Consider the following 23,902-nt stretch of genomic DNA (forward strand, 5'->3'; position numbering starts at 1 on the left):
TAATAAATAAATAAAATAAAAAAAAAAAAGGATTTTATTCTTCTATGTTCCCAGCTCCTAGGCAGAGCTTGGGATGTATTGGGTTTGTGATAAATGTTTGGCAGTGGATAGATACAGAGAGAGGGACGTTGTAGGGATGGAAAAACCAACTACCTGTAGTAAAGTTAGTTATACGCAGAACATGCTCTCTGGTAAACCATAAATTCCCTGAGCGTAAGTGTCGTACCATGCAAATCTCTGCATTATTTCTGCCGTGACTCACCCTAATGTGGTGAGAATTTTTTAAAGACTTGTGACTGGATAGTCCCAGGTTGGGTGAATTTAGGGAGCTCCTCTGGAGAAGTCAGTCTTTTTTTTTTTTTTTAATTTTTTTTAAAGATTTTATTTATTTGACAGACAGAGATCACAAGTAGGCAGAGAGGCAGGCAGAGAGAGAGGAGGAAGCAGGCTCCCTGCTGAGCAGAGAGCCCAATGTGGGGCTCCATCCCAGGACCCTGGTATCATGACCTGAGCAGAAGGCAGAGGCTTTAACCCACTGAGCCACCCAGGTACCCTGGAGAAGTCAGTCTTAAAGTATGTGGGCCATACTGCCCTCTGGAGACTGCAGATTTTTCTCAAAACTTCACTTAAATAGATCTTCCCATTAAGAGCTATGCCCAGAACCCTAATGAATCTTTTTTTTTTTTTAAGATTTTATTTATTTATTTAACAGACAGAGATCACAAGTAGGCAGAGAGGCAGGCAGAGAGAGAGAGAGGAGGAAGCAGGCTCCCTGCAGAGCAGAGAGCCTGATGTGGGGCTCCATCCCAGGACCCTGGGATCATGACCTGAGCTAAAGGCAGAGGCTTTAACCCACTGAGCCACCCAGGCGCCCTAACCCTGATGAATCTTATAAAAGTTTTCCTTTGTGAAATTTTGCTGAGACGCTCTTCTAAAATTCCCAAATATCAATTTCTAAAGATAAGAAGACCCGGGAGTTAAAAACACAAAGTTTCTTCTCTGTTCTTTCTCACATTTCTTAAATAGAGGAAACTTTTTAAAAGCAATCATGCATTTTACCATTACAGTATACTCCATATGTATTAGACAACTGACAAGAAAAACAACTTTTGGCACAAGAATGCCAGTTTATTCTCTTTTGGACACATGAACACAAAATATCCCTGCAGGCCAAAAAAAAAAAAATTGCAAAATTTAGACAACCATCATCTTATCTCAACATGGGGATACCACCCCTCCCTTAATAGTTTAGAAAGTACCTCGTATTGCTAGAGACATACATCCAGTCCAAAGTTAATAAAATACATTTTTAAAACATTACAGGTCTAACAATATAGAAATCAAAATTACACCATTAGTCAAATGAACAAATGCAAACATTTCAGCCACTAGACACAGAAAGAGCATGAATGTCAATAGCAAGGGATAAGAAAATGGTTAATTGATAATAAGATCTTCCCTTTAATTTTATAAGGAAAAATCCTTGGAGTTGAAGCAGTATTGATACAATGCCCTCAGCCTCCACTTCCTTAAAATGAAAGCAGAGCTACCACCTTGCTATTGAGCAAGAAAGTCTTATAGCACATCCACAAAGGGTCACAAGGGCAGGGCGGAGAGGGTGAGCCTTCTTAAACAGTGGGTTGCTTTTTCCCACTGGAAAGATAGAGAGCTAAGCCAGGTAGGGAAGCTCTGACATAGGCTGGGCACCAGATCCTAAAGTATAGACCATATAGAACCTGTAAATCATCACCTTTGGAAGCAGCAAATAGAATTTACAGTAAGAATGAATATGTTCTACCTGCCCAGACTCTGGCTGCACTAAGCCAGCTAGTTCACTCTTGAAACCACTCAGGCTTCAACAGCTAACGACAATAAGAAAATGTTATTGGTTCAACATTTGGATCTTCACCACTCTCCTGAGGTCCCTGCTCCTTATCCCCTAATTGTTACTCTTTAGCATTGCTACATTTCAATCTTTCACACCACATGACAGTGCCTAAACAGGCTGCATTAAAAAAAAAAAACAAAAAAAAAACTGCCTAAATCTACTTCTAGAGAATGCACACCTCCCATTGATTGACACATGCATAACGATTCAGTCAGTCCCAAGGGGCTATCCTATTCAAATCGTCAAGCCAAATTGAAATTATGCATTCAGACTTGCTTGCAACAGTATCGCTGCAACTCTGATTCTGTAGTGATTACCTCTTCAAGATTCACCCCCCTTAGCAGGTTTTTTTTTTCTCCCCAATAATCCTAGTTCTTCCATATTTCTTTCCTTTCATCCAAAATGAGTGCATTTGCTCCCCCCCTTAAAGGTACTGTTTCCTATAAAAATAGGCCTCCCGGCTTTTCCTCCATCACCACGCTGATTTTCCCCAGTGTGTAGGACTGACTGAGGTTGTACAAACTGTATAGTTCAAGGTCAAGCATATAGCCCAACTGCGGCAAGCGAATCAGGGCTTCCTGGCACTCCACCTCGCTTCCTGCTCCATACGTGCCAGGAGATGATGAGAAGTGACACTTCTGTGCGTTAACAAGCGAGCCCGAGGCACTCAAGGGCAGGTGTGGTGCCCACTGGCCAGCCAGCCAGCCACCAAGAGTTCTTCACAACCTGGACGCCAGTCAGTCCTCCTTCTCCTAAAGAAGCTTCTGTTTTTCTTCCTCTTGGGTCCAGGGTGGCCATGCTGAAGGTTATTTTCTGAGCTCTCCCTGAACAAGCGTGAATAAAAGTAGCAGCCGGCCCCTCGCCAACATGTCCTGATCTGTAGTATCCAAATGAGGTATTTGCAGAAAAGGAAAATCGTAAGAAATTAACATCTGCCATCTCTTCACTCCTGCCTGTGTTGTGCCTCAATTACAGAGCTTGCTTTCATCCCACTATATGCAGAGAATAAGGATGTCTGCAGTCATCTTAATGAGCTACAGGACACAATATACATTATAAAACTCTTAGAGACCAGTCTCAGCAAAGACGGGTGGCGCCGCTGACCAACAGCACATGGAAATGTAAACTTCAATGTATTTACAAGCTTCTTTAAAAGACTGAAGAAAAAACAGTGCTTTGTATTGCTGGGATTTTGAGAAGGCTAGTTTAAGAGATTTGGACCGGCTAATGAGTTCAAGCAAACACCCTTCACCATCAGATCCAGTGTTTCCCCACCAGCAGTGTCCAGGCAGAGGGGGCAAAACCGTTTTCCCACATTGTGTCTGTCTCTTCCCTCAGCACCTTCCTCAGCCATAGGGACTGTGGCTCTGGGGATTTTACCCCCTTCCCTAGCTCTCACTTCTGAGGTTCCAGGATAGAGAATCACATGTCAGTAAAATCTGGGCTGGGAAACACTGGCTGGAACTACCAAGACTCTATGTAACTGTTGTCCATTCACAAAGTGTTATCTACACTAAATACAAAATGTGTTTTTTCCCTACACTTTCACTGATGCTTGCTTTAGATCAGCTCCCCTTGTTTGGACAAGAAAGGAACCCGTCTCCTTGTGAGCGGGATCTAGAATCTATTGAGAAAGATCAACCTTTTCTATGCAGTTTTAGTTTAGTGAAAGGAAGGAAACCCCACCAAGTACATTTCAGGTTGAAAGAGAAACAAAAAAATTTGCACTGCACATGACTGTGTGAGTAACCTTGATTCCCGGGAAAAGAAGTTTTAAATGCTGGTACATCTGTGCAGGTCGCAGCATCACTCAATGTACCTTAAGGACTGGCAAAGCCTATCCGATAAGGAAGCATCCTGGTTCTAGCTTATTTTAAAACAAAGTGACAGGACACCAATGGTGACTATAAAACAGATAAAAATAATTCTTTAAAAAGTCATGGAAATATATCTTTTCTGACCAGTTTCAGAAATTGCCACATTATGATCTATAAGAAATAGCTGATAAAATCATACCGAAATCTCATCTAGAAAACTACACAGTTGGGGGAGGAAGAGAAGGGACCTTAAAAAATGCTTATTGCCAAAGTTAATTTTCTATGAGAAAAGTTTAAAAACCATTTAGATCTAACAAACCACACAGCAGCATAAAATGGGCACTTTTGAAAACTTTGAAAAATACTAAAAGCTAATTTTTTTTTCCAAGAGGGGGAAACATGAGTACTTTTACCATGGCAGTGTCATCTGTCACTGTGACATGGATTATATCTGTTTGTGCTACACATTCACAAAAGCCAACCAAATCAGAGAGCTGCTGGTCTGAATTTGCAGCCAAATATAGTGCAATTGCCTGGCAGCCTGTACTTGCACCAGCACGAGTCTGTAGAGATCAAGAAGATAAAGTAGGAAAACTAATAAAACTCTGTAAAACTTTCCAAAATTAATGCTCGTTAAAGGCATTTACAGTGGCAAAGTCAGAAATCTCCATTAAAAAGTTTATGGACCCACACAATTAAAAAGTTAACGCTGAACTGAAGCAGATTGTTTGGTTTTTCTCTCCCACTTATGCAGACACCCCACTCAATGAGTACAGAAAACAAGGAGTGATCTTCTAAGACTAGAGGGATGCGGTGAACACCACAACGAGTAAAATATTCCATAGAAACCTTTCTTGTGAAGTCCTTAAGGAAGTTCAGGCTGATCAGCCTTTGCAAGATGAGGTAAAAATTCAGTCCAGTGCATCAGAAAAGACAATCTATGAGTATCTATTACTTTTAAAAAATGGCTCAATTTTGTTGATGCATCAGACAGTGCTGCGAAGTAGAGATTCAGTGCAACTATTCCGAGCTGCTCGTAGAAGACCACCTGAAGTCAACTTGGCTCTCTCTAGAGGCGGTAGGCATTTGAAACATTTTGAGGCTGCATGGGGTGCCAAATTGGTTGAGTTCTTTTTCTGAGACTCTCAGGCAAAATACATCGTGTGCTGGGTATCATGGTGGATCTGCACTGCCTTGGCCAAGGCCTGAGGATCCCGGCCATTGCTCTGTCCTGACACATGACTGCCTTCCGCGCTGTAAAGAGAATAATGCAAAAAAACAGGTGTAACAAAAGACCACTTCAAACTTCACATGTTTCAAATAGCACAAATACTACTGGATTCAAGGAGACCTTAGGCTCAAGCTGTGGCTCCTTAAATAATTTGTTGTGTCTCTCTAACATGAGTTCACTCAACTGAAAAATACATACAATTTACTGAATGGGCTGTTGCAATAATTAAATAGAACAATGTCTCCAAAGACCCAAATCTTTAACAGTGCTTATGTTAGGACTCCCACTGCCTACTATGTCTGGCTAATGCTTACTTGTCCTTTAGGCTTCAGTCAAAATGTCATTTCCCCCAAAGGAATCTTTCACTTCCAAAGTTCAGGTCAGAGGCACCTGAAACATACTTTCACAGAATCCTCTACTTTTCTTTCATGGTACTAAACACTACTGAAATTAAATTTTTTAAAAATTTTATTTTTTCAGTGTTCTAAGATTCATTGTTGAAATTAAATTATTAATTGGATAGTTATACATTCCCCCCAGGAAATGTAAACTCAAAGAATGCAGTGACTAGGGCGCCTGGGTGGCTCAGCGGGTTAAGCCTCTGCCTTCAGCTCAGGTCATGATCCCAGAGTCCTGGGATCGAGTCCCACATCGGGCTCTCTGCTCAGCAGGGAACCTGCTTCCTCTCCCCTCTCTGTCTCTCTGCCTACTTGTGATCTCTCTCTCTCTGTCAAATAAATAAATAAATAAAATCTTTAATTAAAAAAAAAAAGACCATTTAGGTCCTTTTAAAAAAAAAAGAATGCAGTGACTATCTTACTCACCACTGAACCCCTGGTGCCCACACGTAATATAGTCTCAATAACCATTTGTTGAATGAATTCCTCAGCCTAGTATAATGCTGGAGCATACTATGTTGCTGTGCAAATTTTACTGTGCCAGGAATCTCTTCTCGTTTCCTCACTAGCTACATGACCTTGAAGAAGTAACAACTCCTTCAAACTTTGGTCTTTTATGATAATAGTAACAACTTCTGAACATACCTCTTAAGGGTTCCATAGGATATAAAGGGCTAGGTAAACTGTAAATCACCAAACCTCTCCTGACTTAAATTATTACTTTAGCTATTTAATTGTCTTACTAATTAAATTATTATTGCCCTTACCATCTAAGCTCACCATCTTAGTCATCTTTAACTTTATCCTCTTCTCCCACTCATGCCCAATTAACGGTTAAGGGCTATTTTATCCCCAAAGTAGCCTTTCACATTTAATAAAGAAAACCTGCTCTAACATACTTTTCCAGCTTCGTGCCTGCTGTTCCCCTTTCATACACTCCAGCCAAAGAAAACTTGCCATTGTCTAAACATATCCCTTGCTTTCTCTTTATATCCATTGTTCCCCTCTGCCTGGAAAATCCTTTTCTCTTCTTTCTAGAGCCAAATCCCACCCACCCAGCATTGAGATCTTCTCTAACAACCTTTCTTCTGAAGTCCCACTGCACTTTAACCTATACTGCCTTGGGCTAATTGTCAGTGCTCTGTTTGCCTCTATTGTCTGCCATACTGAAAAAGAAAATCCCAGGAAACATTTCTTCCTCATCTTAGTATTTTTAGTACCTAGCACAGTGCTGGGCACACAGTCAATACCTAATAAATGTGTTGAATGAATGAATGTATATTACAGAATGGAAGGTATAAAGCCACAGCTGGGCATTTTCCTTCATAGCGTATTTTCAACCCTTACAGAAATAGACTTGCAATGGAATGTCTACTATTTAGCAGCTGAATTCAGACTTGGGGAAGAGCCCAGAAACTGCTACTCTTCACAGATGGTCATTTGGAAAAGGAAATTAATGCAGGGAGCTTATTCTGCTATTTAACAGTGCTCAGTAACAGGTCAAAATGTCTGATGCTTCTGAGATCCCTATTTGGGGGTGAAAATTGTCCTGGCACCTCTCCTCTGCCACACACATGCCCCAGATTCACTCTGGTGCATTCTTCCGAACTGTACTGAAAACAAAGTGAACGGTGCAGGACTTTCCCTCGTGTGAAGCGGAATCCACGGGTCTGTGACTGCTCTGACTGGAGCCAGGGCACTGTGTGGGCCACTTCTGAGACTGCTCAGGACCTGAACAGAACCGAAAGCATTTCACTCTATGGGAAAATCACAGGCAGCTCCAAATTAGACTCTTTTCCTTGAGCAGATGATAGACACACCATGCAAGTATGAGCAAGCCCGAGCACTTCTTGGACCAAAAGTCACATTATAAGCTCTCAAAGGCACATTCAATTTTATTCACTTCTTGAAATTTAAGCCCTAAAAGGAAGTTTAGCCCTTCCTAAAAGTTTCCTGTAGTAGCTCATTTTTTTAAACATGTTAATTCAGACAAAAAGAGATTCCACTGTGCCTGAGAAACTTACCTGTCATGATCTTTATCCACCAGATGATACCGTGCCCTGAAAGCTACAAGCCGGGCATAATATGCAGGGGCTGGAATGGAGACTGAGCGCGTGCACCGCACATAGGTGTGACAGAGCTGGTAAGTTAGTAGCTGGAGCTCATCTGCGGTGAAGCAGTTGTCATCCCACAAGACCTGGTAATGTGAAGGACGGCTGGTTCCCTGGAGAGAGACTTTTATGATTAACACGTTTCTGACACGGGTTGGCTATCTGAGAGAAGAACTGAAATAAATCCACTCCTTAAATTCAGAAGTATTCCTGCCTAGCACACCTACAAGCAGATACCCAGACCAAAAGATAACAGTTCTGGAATATAAGCACTAAATTAACAAAGTGATGCACAGTGTTGAATAACAAGTCTAGTCAAGCCAGTTGTTGCATTTGCAAACATCTCCCCATCAAGTCAAAGGTCTGAAACAGTTTCCAAATTACCTGAATTCCTGCATGACTACAGAGGTAAAAGTCGAACTCGGATGGATGTGTGATGGTGCTGTCCACCGTAGTGCCTGCTGGTACATTGCCACTTTTTCCAACCTACCAAAAAAAGGGGAGGGGGGAGTATAATGAGTCATCAAAATGCCAAACTGAGCTCAGGCCATATTTTCCTCTTATGTGTTCACTGGTAACAAGTTGGCAAACTGTTCTTAAGTGACATTTTGAAAATCAGTTTAATTCAACATGTTGAATTTTCTGCAATGTTCCTTAGCCCAACCACTTTATCCTTAAGTATTTTCTCAAACAAATATACTCCATGGTTTCCCTAGGGGAATCCAGGCAAAGAATTATTCTACCTGCAACTTTGGGTTGCATTGTTGTCATCTATTTATAGATGATATATTGGCATTGTTCTCAGAGAGAGAGAGAGGAAAAAAAAAGGCATTTACAATGGATAAGCTTCCTGAGAAAAAAAATAAAGTTTGTTCCTTACTTAGAGTAAAAACATATGCACAACTTTCAGTATAAGTTAAGATGAAGATATCTTTGAGTGGGTACACAAGGCTCAGCAAAACTAATGCTTTTACAGAATCAATAAAAGAAGTCACTAGCACATGCATGATCAGGAAGAGTGCACTGAAATGGGAATTAGGAAAACCAGGGTTTCAGTTCTAAGCCTAGTCTTGTGACTACATACCTTAACAAAGCGTAATATCTTTGGGTCTTAATCTGACCAGCTATAAAACTAGGTGACGATCCCTTACACTTTAAAATTCAAAATTGTAAGTCTCACTTACAGTAAAAATTCTAAAATCAAACTTCTAGGAAAGCAGGGAAGGGAATTTCAGAAATTCACTTATAAGGAAAGGAATTAAATCTTGCTATTTGGTTAATTTTCACCCTCTTGTGCTATATAGCAGGGTTCCATATGAAGAACTGTATTTTGTATAGCGGCATGAATTTGATGGGAGTTTATTTGGCTCTATTCTTACTACCATTACCTGTAGCTTAATTGTATACCAATGCATACAGGAACATCTATGAATAGAGAAAAGTCTCATTCCATCAAATTCAAATGTACGCTTGGGGACCGCGCTGGACAAGAGGAAATGTAACTGAGTTATAGTAGTTTTGGCATCATTTCCCAAAGTGTGTTCTTCAGAAATATTAGTTCCGTAGGATGTGTTTAGATATTTCATGGTTCACACAGATTTGAGAAATACTGGGTTGAACCCAAGGTAAAAAGGTTTTTCTATTGTATGATTTCTCAGAACCTTTATTCAGTGATGTATATCTTTAAGAGGGAGATGGAGTAAATAATATTTCCAAACTTATTTAACCACAGAATCCTTTTTAAAAAAGATTTAATTAATTAATTTTATTGTTTTAAAAGATTTTATTTATTGACAGACAGAGATCACAAGTAAGCAGTGAGGCAGGCAGAGAGAGAGGAGGAAGCAAGCTCCCTGCTGAGCAGAGAGCCCAATGCGGGGCTCGATCCTAGGACCCTGAGATCATGACCTGAGCTGAAGGCAGAGGGTTTAACCCACTGAGCCACCCAGGTGCCCCTAATAATTAATTTTAAAGTAGGCTCCATGCCCAGTGTGGAGCCCAACGCAGGCTTGAACTTACAACCCTGTGATAAAAACCTGAGCTGAGATCAAGAGTTGGACCCTTTACCAACTGAGCCCTCCAGGTGCCCCGATTTATATTTAAGTAACCTCTGCACCCAGCATGGGGCTCGATTTCACAACCCAGAGATCAAGAGTCACATGCTCCAAGGGCTGGGCCAGCTGGCTGCCCCAGCGTGGAATCCTTTTTAAAGCAAATCTCTTGGAATCTACAGATGAGAAGGGAAGGAGGTGATGCCCTGGGGAAAAAGAGATCCAGCATGTCCATTTCAACCACTACTTGCTTGAGCACCCACGTGGAAGGCTCCGCAGATGCTGACGGGAGACAGAGGTGCAGAGAGAACTAATGAACCTTGCACCCTCCTGCCCTCATGCACACCAACTAAAATGAACTGCAATATAGTGTGGATCAGAGCATTATGGAAGGTACTGGAAAAAAAAGCTGGTGGGAGGAAATAGTTGAGCCATCCTTTATAGGATATGCAGGAGTTGAATGGGGGGATGGGATGAAAACCGGAAACACTCCAATATCCCCTAAAGTCAGGAATAGATGAACTAATTGTGGTTCAGCCATATGATGAAATACTAAGCAATAAAAAGGAATAAAATGTGATATACACAATGAACTGGATGAACCTCAAATGCATTATGAAAAGTAAAAGAAGCCAGACCAAAGGTTATGGTATCCCACTTATATGTCATCTGGAAGAAAAACACAACCGTAGGACAGAATGCCTGTCAGTGGTTGCTAGGGACTGTAGGTGAAGGAAAAGGTTGACTGCAGAGGGCTTGGTAAAATGTGTGTGCATGATGGATTGTTCATGTCTTCATAGACATGGTGCTTACACAACTATATGCATCTGTCACAACCTGTAGAACAGTACACTAAAAAGGGTGGATTTTACTATTGTTTATATTATACCTTAATTAAGAATAGTGGGGGGGGAAGAGTGGGACAGATGTGGTCATCTCGGGGATTCAAATCCACAAATATATGGAAAATGGAAAGTGTATGAAGGTGTGGTGGAAGGATGAAACTAAAATGTTCTGGCTACCTTAGGAAAACATTGAACAACAAAAGTAAGTATTTGGTAGACAATGGGGGATATGTGAAGGTTTCTGAATAATGGAATGGCAAGTGTAAGATATGCATTTTTAAAAGAGATTTTATTTATTTATTTGACAGACAGAGAACACAAGTAGGCATAGAGGGCAGGCAGAGAGGGAGGAAGGGAAGCAGCTCCCTGTTGAGTATGGAACCCGATGCGGGGCTCGATCCCAGAACCCTGGAACCATGACCCAAGCTGAGACAGAGGCTTTAAACCCACTGAGCCACCCAGGCGCCCCTGCCTTTTTTTTTTTTTTAAAGTAAGTTCTAAGCCTAATGTGGAGCTTTGAACTCACAAACCAAAATTAAGAGTCACATGCCCCACCAACTGAGCCAGGCAGGTGCCCTGAGATCTGTATCTTTAACCCTAGCCCTGACAGCAGATGGAGGGTACATCTGTGAAGGAGGAATGCCGATGAAAGAGACCAGTAGGAGACTCCTGCAATATAGGAGGTTTCTGCCTAGGACAGAGGTGACACCCAAGAGGAAAAATTGAGACAAGAGATTTTAGGGCAGAACAAAGAAGATTATTTGAACAACTGAATAGGGGGGGACTGAAAAGGGGGCAGAATTTAAAGACAACGCTGAAGTTTCTAACTTGGCTGACTTAATGTACAATGATGCCAAGTCACAGGAGAAAAGGAAAATTGGGGAGGAATAGGCTTTGGATAAGGATAAAACAGAAAGTAGGAGGTTCAGACGTGTTTTGCTTGAAATGCCTGTGGTAGATTGTATCACTAGTGCCAAATATTCCGGTGCCCCTCCCTGGGGGAGGATTATACATCCCCACCCAATTAACTCAGGAGTGGCCATGTAACTTGCTTTGGCTGATAGAGTGTGGCCTGCATGTATAACTTCTGGGCCGGAGCTTTAAGAGCCAACATATGGGGGGCTCCTGGGTGGCTCAGTTGGTTGAGTGACTGCCTCCAGCTCAGGTCATGATCCTGGAGACCCAGGATCGAGTTCCACATCAGGCTACCTGCTTGGTGGGGCTGACCTCTCTCCTCTCATGCTCCCTCTCTCTCATTCTCCCTCCCTCTCTCTCAAATAAATAAAATCTTAAAGAAAAAAAAGCCAACATATGAATTGTGCAGATCTTTCTTTCCCTCTGCTGCAATGACTGGTGATGTTCCAGATAGATTTTTCTCTGTCTGCCTAGGTTCCAAAAGAAGGACATCAGGGTCACAGCCGCAGCAGAGCCACAATGAGTGTGTAATATGAGCAAGAAATGCATCTCTGTAAGCCCCTAAGACTTTTGGAGGGTTGTTCTGTTTCCACAGCATGGCCTAGCTGATCTTGCTGATACAATTCCTATAGAGCATCTGGGTAAATATGTCTGGTAGACAGTTGGAGGTGCAGATCAGGAACTGCACAGAAATGTTTGCATCTGGGAATACAAATTTAGGAATCTATAAGCAGATCAGTGAACACAGAAAAGTGGGTGAGACTAAAGAGAGCTGAAATTCAGAAAAGAAGAGAGAGAAAAATGTATAAAATGCCTGGAAACATCAGTATTTAATGGCCAGAGAAGGAAGAGAAGTCAAAGAAAGTCTGATTTATAGAAGAGGATAGTGAATCTGGAAAGTTGTATTGCTCAGGCAAAGAAGTCAGCAGAAGAACCTGACAAGGTAGCACTAGTTTTGAAATGAGCAAGTCACTGAGCAAACAGCTTCAGTAGAATCACTGAAACTGAAGTCACGCTACAGATGATGTTGAGAAGGTACAGGTGGAAAGTCAAGACATTTTTCTTCTAAAAGCAGGGTCATGGGGGCGCCTGGGTGGCTCAGTGGGTTGGGCCGCTGCCTTCAGCTCGGGTCGTGGTCCCAGGGGTCCTGGGATCGAGCCCCGCATCGGGCTCTCTGCTCCGCAGGGAGCCTGCCTCCACCTCTCTCTCTGCCTGCCTCTCTGCCTTCTTGTGATCTCTGTCTGTCAAATAAATAATAAAATCTTTTAAAAATAAATAAATAAATAAAAAATAAAAGCAGGGTCATGAAGAAAACCAAGAGGGTGGCAGGTAGACTGAGGGAGAAACAGAGTAAAGGAAGCTTACTGGGGGGGATCTAGGAGGAGTTGAGGAACTTTAGAGGGTGAGGTGAAGGAACTGGAGTTTTGAAAACCAAGGGTAATTAATGAAGTATCCCCTGGGAACAAAAGCATAGGTGGAGAGATTAGCCTCTGGGATGTGAGAGGAAGGAGTGGAGAAACATTTCAGTACATTTGAAAGTAGAGGAGAGAGGGGTGAGGGGTGCCCAGATGGCTCAGCTGGTTAAGCGTCCAACTCCCATTTTCAGCTCAGGTCATGATTTCAGGGTCATGATCTCAAGGTTCTGAGATCAAGCCCTGTGTGTTAAGCCCCATGCTCAGCAAGGGAGTCTGCCTCTCTCTCCCTCTCCCTCTCCCTTGCCCTTCCCTGAGCTCGCACTCTCTCACATTAGAATGGATAAATAAATCTAAAAAAAAAAAAAAGAAAAAGAAAAGAAAAGTAGAAGAGAGGAAGCTGAGAAAACTCATGCCTTCGAGATGCTGTTTCTGGGGAAATAGAGAGTTGTTCTATTGCTGGCAAGGTAAAGCGTTGCTAATAAAGGCATCACAGATTAGGGCTGGTGAGTTGAGGAGTGAAGGTTTGGAATACATGCTATGGGGAACTGGATAAATGGGAGAAATGGCGGCGACAAAGGCTGGCTGAGATTTGCGATCATGAATCTGCAATGCCATTCATCATTAAACAAATGATTTTCTTACTCAGCAGTCTCCACTGGCCTAAGAGTCAAAGCAAAGGAAATGGGTAAGTGGAGCGATCCAGAGTTGGAGACTAGCTAGAGGCATGATAAGACAAGTGGAGATGTTGGTAAGTGTCAAGGGAGCAGAGTAGACCAAGGACCGGGATTATCAATCTCTAGAAGGTTAGGAGTGACGCGGTAAAGGACAAAATGATGAGACAGCCTGGGTTTTAGGAAGATAATCCAGCTCCTAGAGCTACACCAGGACAGCAATTTGATGGAAGGATGGAGAGGTGATAATCCAGTTAGGGAGGGGATGGCAGGGTATTCTGTGACCAGAGCTCAGGCAAGAGTTTGGAGAATTTGTGTCAGTGGAGGCCTACAAAGTACTACTGAGTTAGGGTTTGGGTAATTCAGAAGACAATAGTTGGAATCTGAGCTGACTGGTGGAACTGGAGCCCAAGGAGAGAAACCTTAGTTTTTCAGTGCTTTTGAAAACAAAAGCCTTGGATTAGAGACAAAACCTAAGGGCATACTAGAAAATAATGGGAGTGACCCACAAGATTACAAGAGTAAGCAACAGAAAGAACTGGTCTCTCTGGGGGTGAATCAGGGAGGGCCTGGAAAAGATGAAACAACGTCACAGAAGATATCACAGAAGCAAAGTCACTCAATATTAAGTACCTATAACTTAGCTAGTTTATTCATGAATAACACATTATAAATCAATTATGCAAAATGGCTCTTAGCAAATGCTGGGAATTATACCCCAAATTAGTATTCACTTATTAATTTAATCCTGTGAGATGGGAATTGCTCTTACTACATTTTACAGATGAGAACATTATGGCTTAGAGAAGTTAACTTGCCCACAGTTAGTAAGTATGACATTATAACCATTCAAAATGTGTACCCCAAGAATCTCCTGCACTGATAGAGGCACCTATACAAAATCATTTAGAAGAGAAATTCTTCTTTATACCCTAGAACCATACCTTAGGCACAGGTAGTAAGAAGTAGCAAATGATAATAAAGTCCAAATACATAAGCCATCCCTTCGGAGTTTGCCTCTATCACCACAGTATATCTTGGCATGTTTTTGACTCCCCCTTAAAAACTCCAGAAGGGGGCGCCTGGGTGGCTCAGTGGGTTAAAGCCTCTGCCTTCGGCTCGGGTCGTGATTCCAGGGTCCTGGGATCGAGCCCCGCATCGGCTCTCTGCTCTGCGGAGGGCCTGCTTCCTCCTCTCTCTCTGCCTGCCTCCCTGCCTACTTGTGATCTCTCTCTCTGTCAAATGAATAAATAAAATCTTAAAAAAACAAAAAACAAAAACTCCAGAAGCCAGCACTTCTGTCACACAAGAGAAATATTCAGTCTTGAAACCTGTATCATTCAGAAGTGATCATCAATGTTCAACTGGAGATAGTATATTATTAAATTATTATTACAGTTGTTTTTAGGGGAAAAAAATTGTATGTATGCCCATTTGAAAATATATTCACTTGCATCAGATAATGAGGCTTCTACCATAGTTTCTTACCCTTTCTGTTTTATCTGCACAGAAAAGTCGTGTGTGATGTCTCTTCTGCACCACAATGTAGGTTATTCCTGGCCGGTAATCTTCTTCCAAGCTAATACATGCCTTTCGAATTGCTATTAGCTCTGGCCAGGCGACCTAGGAGATAGAAACAGAATGACATTTAATTGAGAACTCACCTTGCAGCTCTCAGATCTGGTTTACCTGTAGTGTTAGATGGGAGGAAGCTCTATCAGACACCCAGAACCCCCAAAAGCAACCATGGGTAATCAGAGTACCTGTTTCATTTGTCCCTCTGATACCCCTCCACGGTAGTAGATGATCCGAGTGGGTTTGAAGCGTGTAGATTTGTAGAACTGGATCAGCAGCTCTCGAACCATGTTAGTGAGGTCCTGAATTACCTCCTGACTGTAGAGGAGCTCCTGGGAGATCTCCTGGCGGGAGGTCTGCACCCGAACGGTGGCACAGTACCGGCTGGGGTGGCCATCCATACTGCCAACGACAGCAGCAATGGAAGGCTTCTTCCCATCCCCTGCCGGGGGGTGTGTGACATCCGCTCCCAGGAAGATGACAGGCTGCTGGAACACCGAGGGCCTGCTCAGATTGAAGGAGACATTGACACTCAGACATACAGAAGAAAATCTGTACTTTCAAGCTCACCAGATAGAATCAGATATAGTTTTACAAGACAGAATAAAGACTTGAACATATTGGGTGAGAACTCTAAGGCCCACTGAGTGTCTGTGCCTCTTTGGCAATGAATCTGAATTGATTCAAGAAGTCAGCATGGTTGGGACACCTGGGTGGCTCAGTCAGTTAAGCGTCTGACTCCTGGTTTCAGCTCAGGGTCCTGGGATCGAACCCTGTGTTGGGCTCTGCGCTCAGTGATGAGTCTGCTGGAGATTCTCTTTCCCTCTCTCTCTGCTCCTCCCCCCGCTCTCTTTCTCTCTCTCTAAAAGAAGTAAATAAAATATTAAAAAAGAAATCAACATGGTTCTTCTATAATAGTAGGAAGGGAAGACTAAAAGAGGACCTGAGCCAAATTTAATAAAATCCCTATGTGCGAAGGGAAGACTTTCCCAGAACGAACTCTCTTTGGATCCCAGGATTCTTACAATGGATATAGAATTGCAGAATTTACATGGAACTGGGACAAAACCCCCTATGTGCTTTAAGATATGAGGCTTAGAGAAGAGAATCGAGTCTATTTACTTCCCTATTCTATCTTTATCTAGTATTCATCACTTATACCTCATATTTTACTTAATTGTTTTTTAAAAGATTCTATTTTTAAGTAATCTCTACACCCAATGTGGGGCTCAAACTCACAATCCCAAGATCAAGAGTCACACACTCTACTGACTGAGCCAGCCAGGCACCTCACTTAATTTAAATTGTATTTATTTTACACACACACACACACACACACACACACACACACACACACACACACACGTGTAAGCTCCACAAGGGCAGGAATTTTGTTTTGTTTTGTCTTATTCCCTGCAGTATCCCTAGTACCTGGAACACTGCCTCACTCACAGCTGGCATTCAATAAACACTTGTTGAAAGAATGAACTCATTTATTTGGCACTGATTTTTCTAAGGAATCAAGGGGAAATATCATGTATGCTTCTCTGGCAAATTCTTAAAGGTGGGATTTGGAACTGAATATTGATTCTTAAAGTATAATATAGGAGACACCCCAAATCTGAAAAACTCCTGTAATAGAATAGATATCTCCACGAGGGCAGCAGCTGTCTTAGATTTCTTTGTATGTATCATCATGCAACATGATGGTGCAGAGAAGTACAACAGCCAAACATACCTCTATAACACACACATGCACAACACAGTAACAGCTTACATGTACCAGCCACTGCACTAAATGCTTTACCTGTATTAACTCCTTTAGTCCTCACAATAATCCCATGAGGGAGGTACAATTATTATCTCAATTTTCCAGAATTAAAATATGAGACAGAAGCGGTTAAGGAGCTTGCCCAAGCTTACATAACTAGGAAACAGTAAAGCTGGAATCCAAACCTAGGTTGTCAGACACTGAGGTGTGCGCTCTAAATGGTTATGTTATGTTGTCTCAAATATTTGGGGTAAAATTAAATGATTTCAGATTTTAGACTAACTTCCCATATGGCCTGCACACCTCATCCATCACTGATGTAGAGGCATGATTAGGATTTTGTTACCTATAAATTTTATTCAAGGGCAAATTAAGAATTAGAATATGATTGTACAAGAAGAGCAAGGCACTCAATTTCATATTCTTGTCAAGTACAGCAATCACTAATACCACAGCTCTAAACTGAACTTTTCAAATCACTTTCACATAGAGAATTTCACAGGAAAACATTTTAGAGTTAGCAAGTCAGGTATTATCTCAATAGTTAGGGAAAATACAAATTAATGAAAAGATGAATAATCCAATCCAAGAAACAGGCAAAGAACTGAACAAAACCCATCATAAAAGAGGATATCCAAATAGCCAATACCATATGAAATTGTGTTCAACATGATTAATCATCAGGGGAATGCAAATTAAAACCATGATGAGATACTATTACCCCAAACAAAATGGCTAAAGTTAAAAGGACTGATACTACCAAGTGTTGGTGAGAATATGGAGCAACTAGAAATTTCCATGGAAATGCAAACTGGTACCACTCTGGAAAACTATTTAACAGTACCTATCATGCTAAATCTGTGTACTTTCTATAACTTAGTAATTCTACTCTTGGATATATACTCAGGAAAAAGAGAATTTACATCCACCAAAAAGATAGAAAATTGTATAATGAATGTACAATAATATCCATCAATGGTAGAATAGATTCAAATTCTGTGGTAGGGGTGCATGGGTGGCTCAGTCATTAATCATCTGCTTTTGGCTTAGGTCATGATCCCAGGGTCCTGGGATTGAGTCCTACATCAGGATCCTTGCTCAGTGGGAAGCCTGCTTCTCCCTCTCCCACTCCCCCTGCTTATGTTCCATCTCTTGCTGCGTCTCTCTCTATCAAATAAATAAATAAAATCTTTTTTAAAAACCATAAAATAAGGGGCGCCTGGGTGGCTCAGTGGGTTAAGCCTCTGCCTTCGGCTCGGGTCGTGATTCCAGGGTCCTGGGATCGAGCCCCGCATCGGGCTCTCTGCTCAGCGGGGAGCCTGCTTCCCTTCCTCTCTCTCTGCCTGCCTCTCTGCCTACTTGTGATCTCTCTCTGTCAAATAAATAAATAAATAAAATCTTTAAAAAAAAAACCCATAAAATAAATAAAATAAAATTCTGTGGTATATTCATATTATGAAATAATATACAACAATGAAAATGAGTAAACTACTACTTAATACAGTAGCATGAATGAATTCCAGACACATATGGATAAATAAAGGATAGACATTATATATTATATACTGTATGGTGCCATTTATATGAAGTTCAAAAAGAGGCAAAACTAATCTATGGTGATAGTAGTTACCTTTGGGGGTTACCTATTGGGAGAGGTCACAAGGAAGCCTGACAGAGTATTGTGCTAGATCTTCACCTGAGTAGTTGTTACATGAGTGTATACATATCTAAGAAAAAGTAATTGAGATGCATGTTTAAGGTATGTGTGCTTAGTGTAAATTACATTACATTTGATCTTAATAAAAACATAGGGAAAAAAAGTAGAAAAAACAGAGTTCAGAATCTTACCTTTGATGAGGTACAAGCACGTTGTTAATTCCTCCAAGCTTTGCATTTATCTTCAGGCAAAGGTTGGAAAGGGTCTGGGGTGAGGTCTTCACTACATTTTTTACCTGGACACACTGTGTGGCCATACCCAGGAGGGTATCTCCAACACGTTTCACCTCCGCTACAAGGATAAATTCATTAATTAATTTTAAAATGTTTAAATATTCTCCTAATTACTAAGAGTAGAGACAAAAATCCGCACACAAACATTCACACAGCACGCTGTGCTAGATGTCGTCATTTCATCAGCTGAACCCCCAGGGCAATTTTTCCTTTTTTTCCCTCCTGCAGGCATTGAAGTTAGCCCAGTTCCTTTGCTCCTGGATGCTGCTTGCTACCCCTGATTCAGTCCCTTAAGGTTACTTTTTCCACCGGACGGGTCTGGCAAAGGACTCCATCTCCCAGCTCCTCCCTCTCAGTATACAGGCCAGCTCTTTGACTTTTAAATATTTTTCTTCCACCCTCCCCCTCTTTTTCCTCTAAACACCAGAGATAAACAGACAGTAACAAAAGAAACAACTACAGAGGGCATTGAAGACATTTTATAAAGTTCAAACAGCTGGTCTGGAGTTCCTAAATCCTTTATTTAGATGATAGACCAAAGAACTTTGTATCACTCTTGTTATAAGAGACACAAACTGAACAGCTTCTCTTTGGGAAGTGGTGGACTCTCCCACTCTTCCCCACTCCGATATTCCTAAGTACTTGTCACCAAACATTCCAGTTCTTCCTGCTTTGAGGACTATGGTAGAATCTCACTATATGCCCCACGCTCATTCTCGCTGAATTTCCTGGTCCCCATTCTCAATTCCCACAGGAAGGTTGAGAAAAGCCATGTCGCTGGTTGTGGTCAAGAAGCTGCAAACGTTGGGTGCCTGGGTGGCTCAGTGTAAGGTTAAGCCTCTGCCTTCAGCTCAGGTCATGATCTCAGGGTCCTGGGATTGAGTCCTGCATCATGCACTCTCCTCAGCAGGGAGTCTGCTTCTCTCTCTCTCTCTCTCTTGTTGCCTGCCTCTCTGCCTACTTGTGATCTCTGTCAAATAAATAAATAAAATCTTTTAAAAAAATAAATAAATAGGGGCACCTGGGTGGCTCAGTGGGTTAAGCCGCTGCCTTCGGCTCAGGTCATGATCTCAGGGTCCTGGGATCGAGTCCCGCATCGGGCTCTCTGCTCGGCGGGGAGCCTGCTTCCCTCTCTCTCTCTCTGCCTGCCTCTCTGTCTACTTGTGATCTTTCTCTGTCAAATAAATAAATAAAATCTTAAAAAAAAAATAAATAAATAAATAAAATAAAATAAAATAAATGTTAAAAAAAAAAAAAGAAGCTGCAAATGTTAAGAACCTTCCAGAGCTCTCTTTCCTCTCTGCCACGGGGCCAGCAACTTTCCAAATAGCAACTACTCTGCCAGCCTGGGTCCTGGAGTGAAAATGATATGATGGCATAGAACAGAGGCCACAGTCCACCTCAATGGACACATAGCAGGAGCAAAAAAATCAACCTTTGATGCTCTGAGCCACTGAGAGTCTGGGGTTATTTGTGATGACAGCTTAACCCAGCTTATCCTGACGTACTCATTCAAATCATCCCTCATTCAGAATTAAAGGGGTCCATACCATACACTGGTGTCTTCCCGGGCAAGATAACGACAATTAGCTGTAGGCCCACATAGGTCATTTTCAGGTGTTTGAACATGGGCTCCACACTGTCTGCACCTTGTGCGTACTTGCAGAAACATGGCTGACCCTGGATGGGCATTCCCGCATCCTTAGAGATTTTACGGAGCTGGTCAGTGAAACTCCTGTTAAAATAGAACCAGTGGCATAGTGCTTTCATTTCAGAGTACATTCCCAGAATTTATTTTCCACTAAGATACTTCTTTCAGTTCTGTACATTCTTAGCCAAAATTAAAAATAAACAAATAAACAAAGAAAAAAACCTTTAAATGGTTGCCAAAGATGGGCTGGCAATTGTATCATGGCAATTATAATGCACAAGAATCTGTATTATTAAGCTATCAGATCATCGTTTTGAATTTTTAAATAATTCTGCTTCAACTGGGCCCCAGGAACTAGGAAGAAGAGCATGTCTGTCCAAAGATTTTATATATATATATATATATATATATATATATATTTTTTTTTTTTTTTTTTAAACATTCAAGTCAATTCTGAACCAAAGAAACCAAAGTCAAAATTTCAGGTAATATGTATTTTGGTTAAGCCTGGCACAGGAATGGCTGGGTAAGCTTGTGTTCAACTGAGAACATGGGAACACAAAATCGGTATATTTAGGATTACATTCAAACTTGTACCATATTCGATTTAATAACAATATCAAAATAAATCACCACTTTAAAAAAAAATTCATTGTGAAGCTTTAAATTCTGGATATGAGAAGTGACTTTAATCTACATATAAAGCTTTCAGAATAATTTCTTTTGTGCATTTGCCAGTATTTTGTAAGACTCCTTTCTTCCGTCCAGTTCCCTTTTCCTGCCCTGATTTTTCCACCCTTCTCACTAACTTCCTTTCTATAGATAGCTGCATCTGTAAGACATGAACCAATGATCTCAGTCAGTGTGACCCTGTTGAAAACAAGCTCACTAGTAAATTATAATGATTAAAAACGGACGAGTTTTTATCTCAGCTGAAAAGATACAATTAATACCAAAGGAAGCTCCACTAAGAACAGTTTGCCAACTATCTCTGCTTCGGCCTTGTTAGTCACAGACTTTCTGCTCTAAACTTAAGGAAGCTGAGTCAGATTCTTAATGTCATTCCCAAGTTTGCCATTTACTATAATACAAGGTCTTTTTCCTGCAGCCAGATGGCGTCTCTACAGGAGTTAGGGGTTTAGTGCCAGTATGCACAGCACATTCACGTCAAGATGGTATTTTCATATCTGGGAGGGATATTACTAAGCCGAAAATATGAAGATACTCACTTTAGTAAATCTTCCCTACATTGTTTCTGAGGCGCAAAACAAGCAACTGCCCAAACTTTAATTTCAATGCCAGCATAAAACTGCTTTCCCTCGCATGTCCAGACACCCTGGTTGGGTGTGGCTACCGTTTTATTCTTTAAAAAAAAAAAAAAAAGAAAAGAAAAGAAACAACAAAAGAAAAGAGAAAAGACCATTACAATCTAAGCGCCATGTTAATGTTGATGAGGGGAACAAAACTCTATTTGGTATAGCCAAAGACAAAAAGCAGTAAGGAGCAAAACTATGGTCAATTCAGTGTGGTGTAAGCAGAGAAATCCTGGATTATTCTCTTGTTGACTGGTTGTTGGAAGGAGCTTGCTGAATGAAATAAAAAGCTTACCGGCCTCCGTATTGCAGCATTGGTGCTGGAAGTACCCTGCCTGTGAGCTCTGTCATTTCATTGTGGACAACAATACCAAATTCTTTAAGGTATGGATCCGGTCCACCCACCATGCTGTTACTCTTCACCTAAAGAACAGGAAAGCCTGCGTATATAAAAACCAAAGAGTAACTGTGTCCCACCAGGAGTTTTCTATTGTCTTGTTTTCTTATCTGAAAGCTAGCGTATTGTGAAGACTACGCCTTACTGACCAGTCTACTGATTTCTTCCTGTCTGTCAGGAGCCGATCTTGCTGTAGCTTTGATCATTGTAGAAGTCTGATTGTCTGTGAGCTTCTTTATACATCGCTGTCCTGCCACGATATTACAAACCTACAGAGAGGCAAAGAGAAATTCGTTTGTGTAATGGGTTTTTATAAAGTAAGCCTTTGCTAAACTCTATCTTACCTCTTCGATTCCCCAAAACATGAAAATGCTATTACCTAGTGAAGCTATCTGCCTAAAATATTCTATTCATTTTTTTAAAGATTCATTTATTTATTTGAGATAGAGAGAAAGCGCGCAAGAACATGCAAAGGGGGGGAGGGGCAGAGGAGGAGGGAGAGAAGGAGACTCCCTGCTGAGCCAGGAGCCCAATGCAGGGCTGGATCCCACAAACCCAAGATCATGACCTGATCTGAAACCAAGAGTCAGACACTCAATGGGCTGAGCCACCCAGGTGTTTCTGCTCAAAATATTTTAAAAATTTATACTAAATTCTACTACTAGTTTAGAACATTTTTTTTTTAAACTCAATTTTTTTTTAACTCATTCAAGAGATTGGCAGATTCGGGAAAAGAAAATTAAGTTTAGCTTACCTCGAGTGGCAAATATGTATGTTTTTGTTCTTGTCCCACTTGGAGACAGGGAAGATGGGGGTATTTCAGCTGCAGACTATACTTCTGCTTAAAGTACTGAGCTACTGTACATTCCATAGCTTGCCCATTTTCTAGCTGTAAAGGAAAACTATGGGAGAGAATATCTCTTTAGAAATGTCTTCAAGTTCTTTTTTTCTTAAACAAACAAACAAAAGCCTAACATTTTCTACTTTGATCAGTCACTTAAAAAACAAAGGTCAATCTTTATTTGACCAGTTTCACTTAAGTCATTTAGTATTTAATGAGAAAAGTGATTCTTGGAATTTTCCATGTTTGTTGAAGCTAGGATGAGAAAAATAGTAAATTAAAGCTTAAAAAGAAGTTAAAACAAGAAGAAGCTGCAGAACTGGAAAATACAAACTCACTAGAAACTGGAAACTGGAAACTCACTAGAACTGGAAAATATAAACTCACACCTACAGATACATATATAATCTCTAGCTGGCTTCCTACAAATTATTTAAAATCAAATAAGGACTTGGGATCATCCACATAGTTTTATTTGCTTAAGAGAACTTTTTATAAAATGAGTGTAACAGTTATTGGGGCCACATTTCCAGATCCCAAAGCAGGACAAATATATGTGGATTTAGAGGCAAACAAGACCAAACACATGAAACTAAGACGTGCCCAGGATATTTGCTATAAACTGGAGAACATGATTTAAGAGATTCTCTTTCTTGGCTCTTTCAGGGGGCAAATTATCTTAAATACTTGGTACAGTAATAACTTTATACTTGGTACAGTAATACCTTAAATACTTGGTACAGTAATAACTTTAACTGCTTTAACTGTTACAGCCCCACAAAATAACAATGTAGCAAGGATTATCTATGTGATATTTAAAACTACGTGCTTTCAATTTTCATGCAAAGATTATCTAAATCTATAAGTATAATTATTTTTACAGGGCTATGTAAAGTAATTAACAAAAAAGATAAAGTTCTTGAAACAAAAGCTACACTTCTCAATAGTGATTTCATAAGGCTTCAGTAATGTTTTTCCTCCTAGAGAATGAAGTCAATAGTATAACATGAAGAACACATGGAATATCACTTTATAACTCTTAAGAAATTCACATCAGGTGCC

General features: G+C 40.9%; 1 protein-coding gene across 1 annotated transcript in view; it reads right to left on the minus strand.

Annotated features, from left to right (window-relative positions):
- Positions 1-1,103: 1,103 nt before the first annotated feature.
- Positions 1,104-23,902, minus strand: part of LOC125097970 (protein argonaute-4) — a 40,294-nt gene continuing 17,495 nt past the window's right edge. Inside the window, exons 8-18 of the mRNA XM_047726244.1 lie at positions 22,754-22,901; positions 22,149-22,268; positions 21,898-22,025; positions 21,519-21,653; positions 20,189-20,373; positions 18,537-18,696; positions 15,106-15,421; positions 14,831-14,965; positions 7,830-7,931; positions 7,359-7,558; positions 1,104-4,959 (exon numbers count right to left, since the gene is read on the minus strand). Of these exons, the coding sequence (XP_047582200.1) occupies positions 4,851-4,959; positions 7,359-7,558; positions 7,830-7,931; positions 14,831-14,965; positions 15,106-15,421; positions 18,537-18,696; positions 20,189-20,373; positions 21,519-21,653; positions 21,898-22,025; positions 22,149-22,268; positions 22,754-22,901 (1,738 nt within the window). The 3' untranslated portion in view covers positions 1,104-4,850. The remainder of the gene's footprint in view (positions 4,960-7,358; positions 7,559-7,829; positions 7,932-14,830; positions 14,966-15,105; positions 15,422-18,536; positions 18,697-20,188; positions 20,374-21,518; positions 21,654-21,897; positions 22,026-22,148; positions 22,269-22,753; positions 22,902-23,902) is intronic.

This window comes from Lutra lutra, chromosome 4 (assembly GCF_902655055.1).
Source record: "Lutra lutra chromosome 4, mLutLut1.2, whole genome shotgun sequence".
Taxonomy (NCBI): Eukaryota; Metazoa; Chordata; class Mammalia; order Carnivora; family Mustelidae; genus Lutra; species Lutra lutra.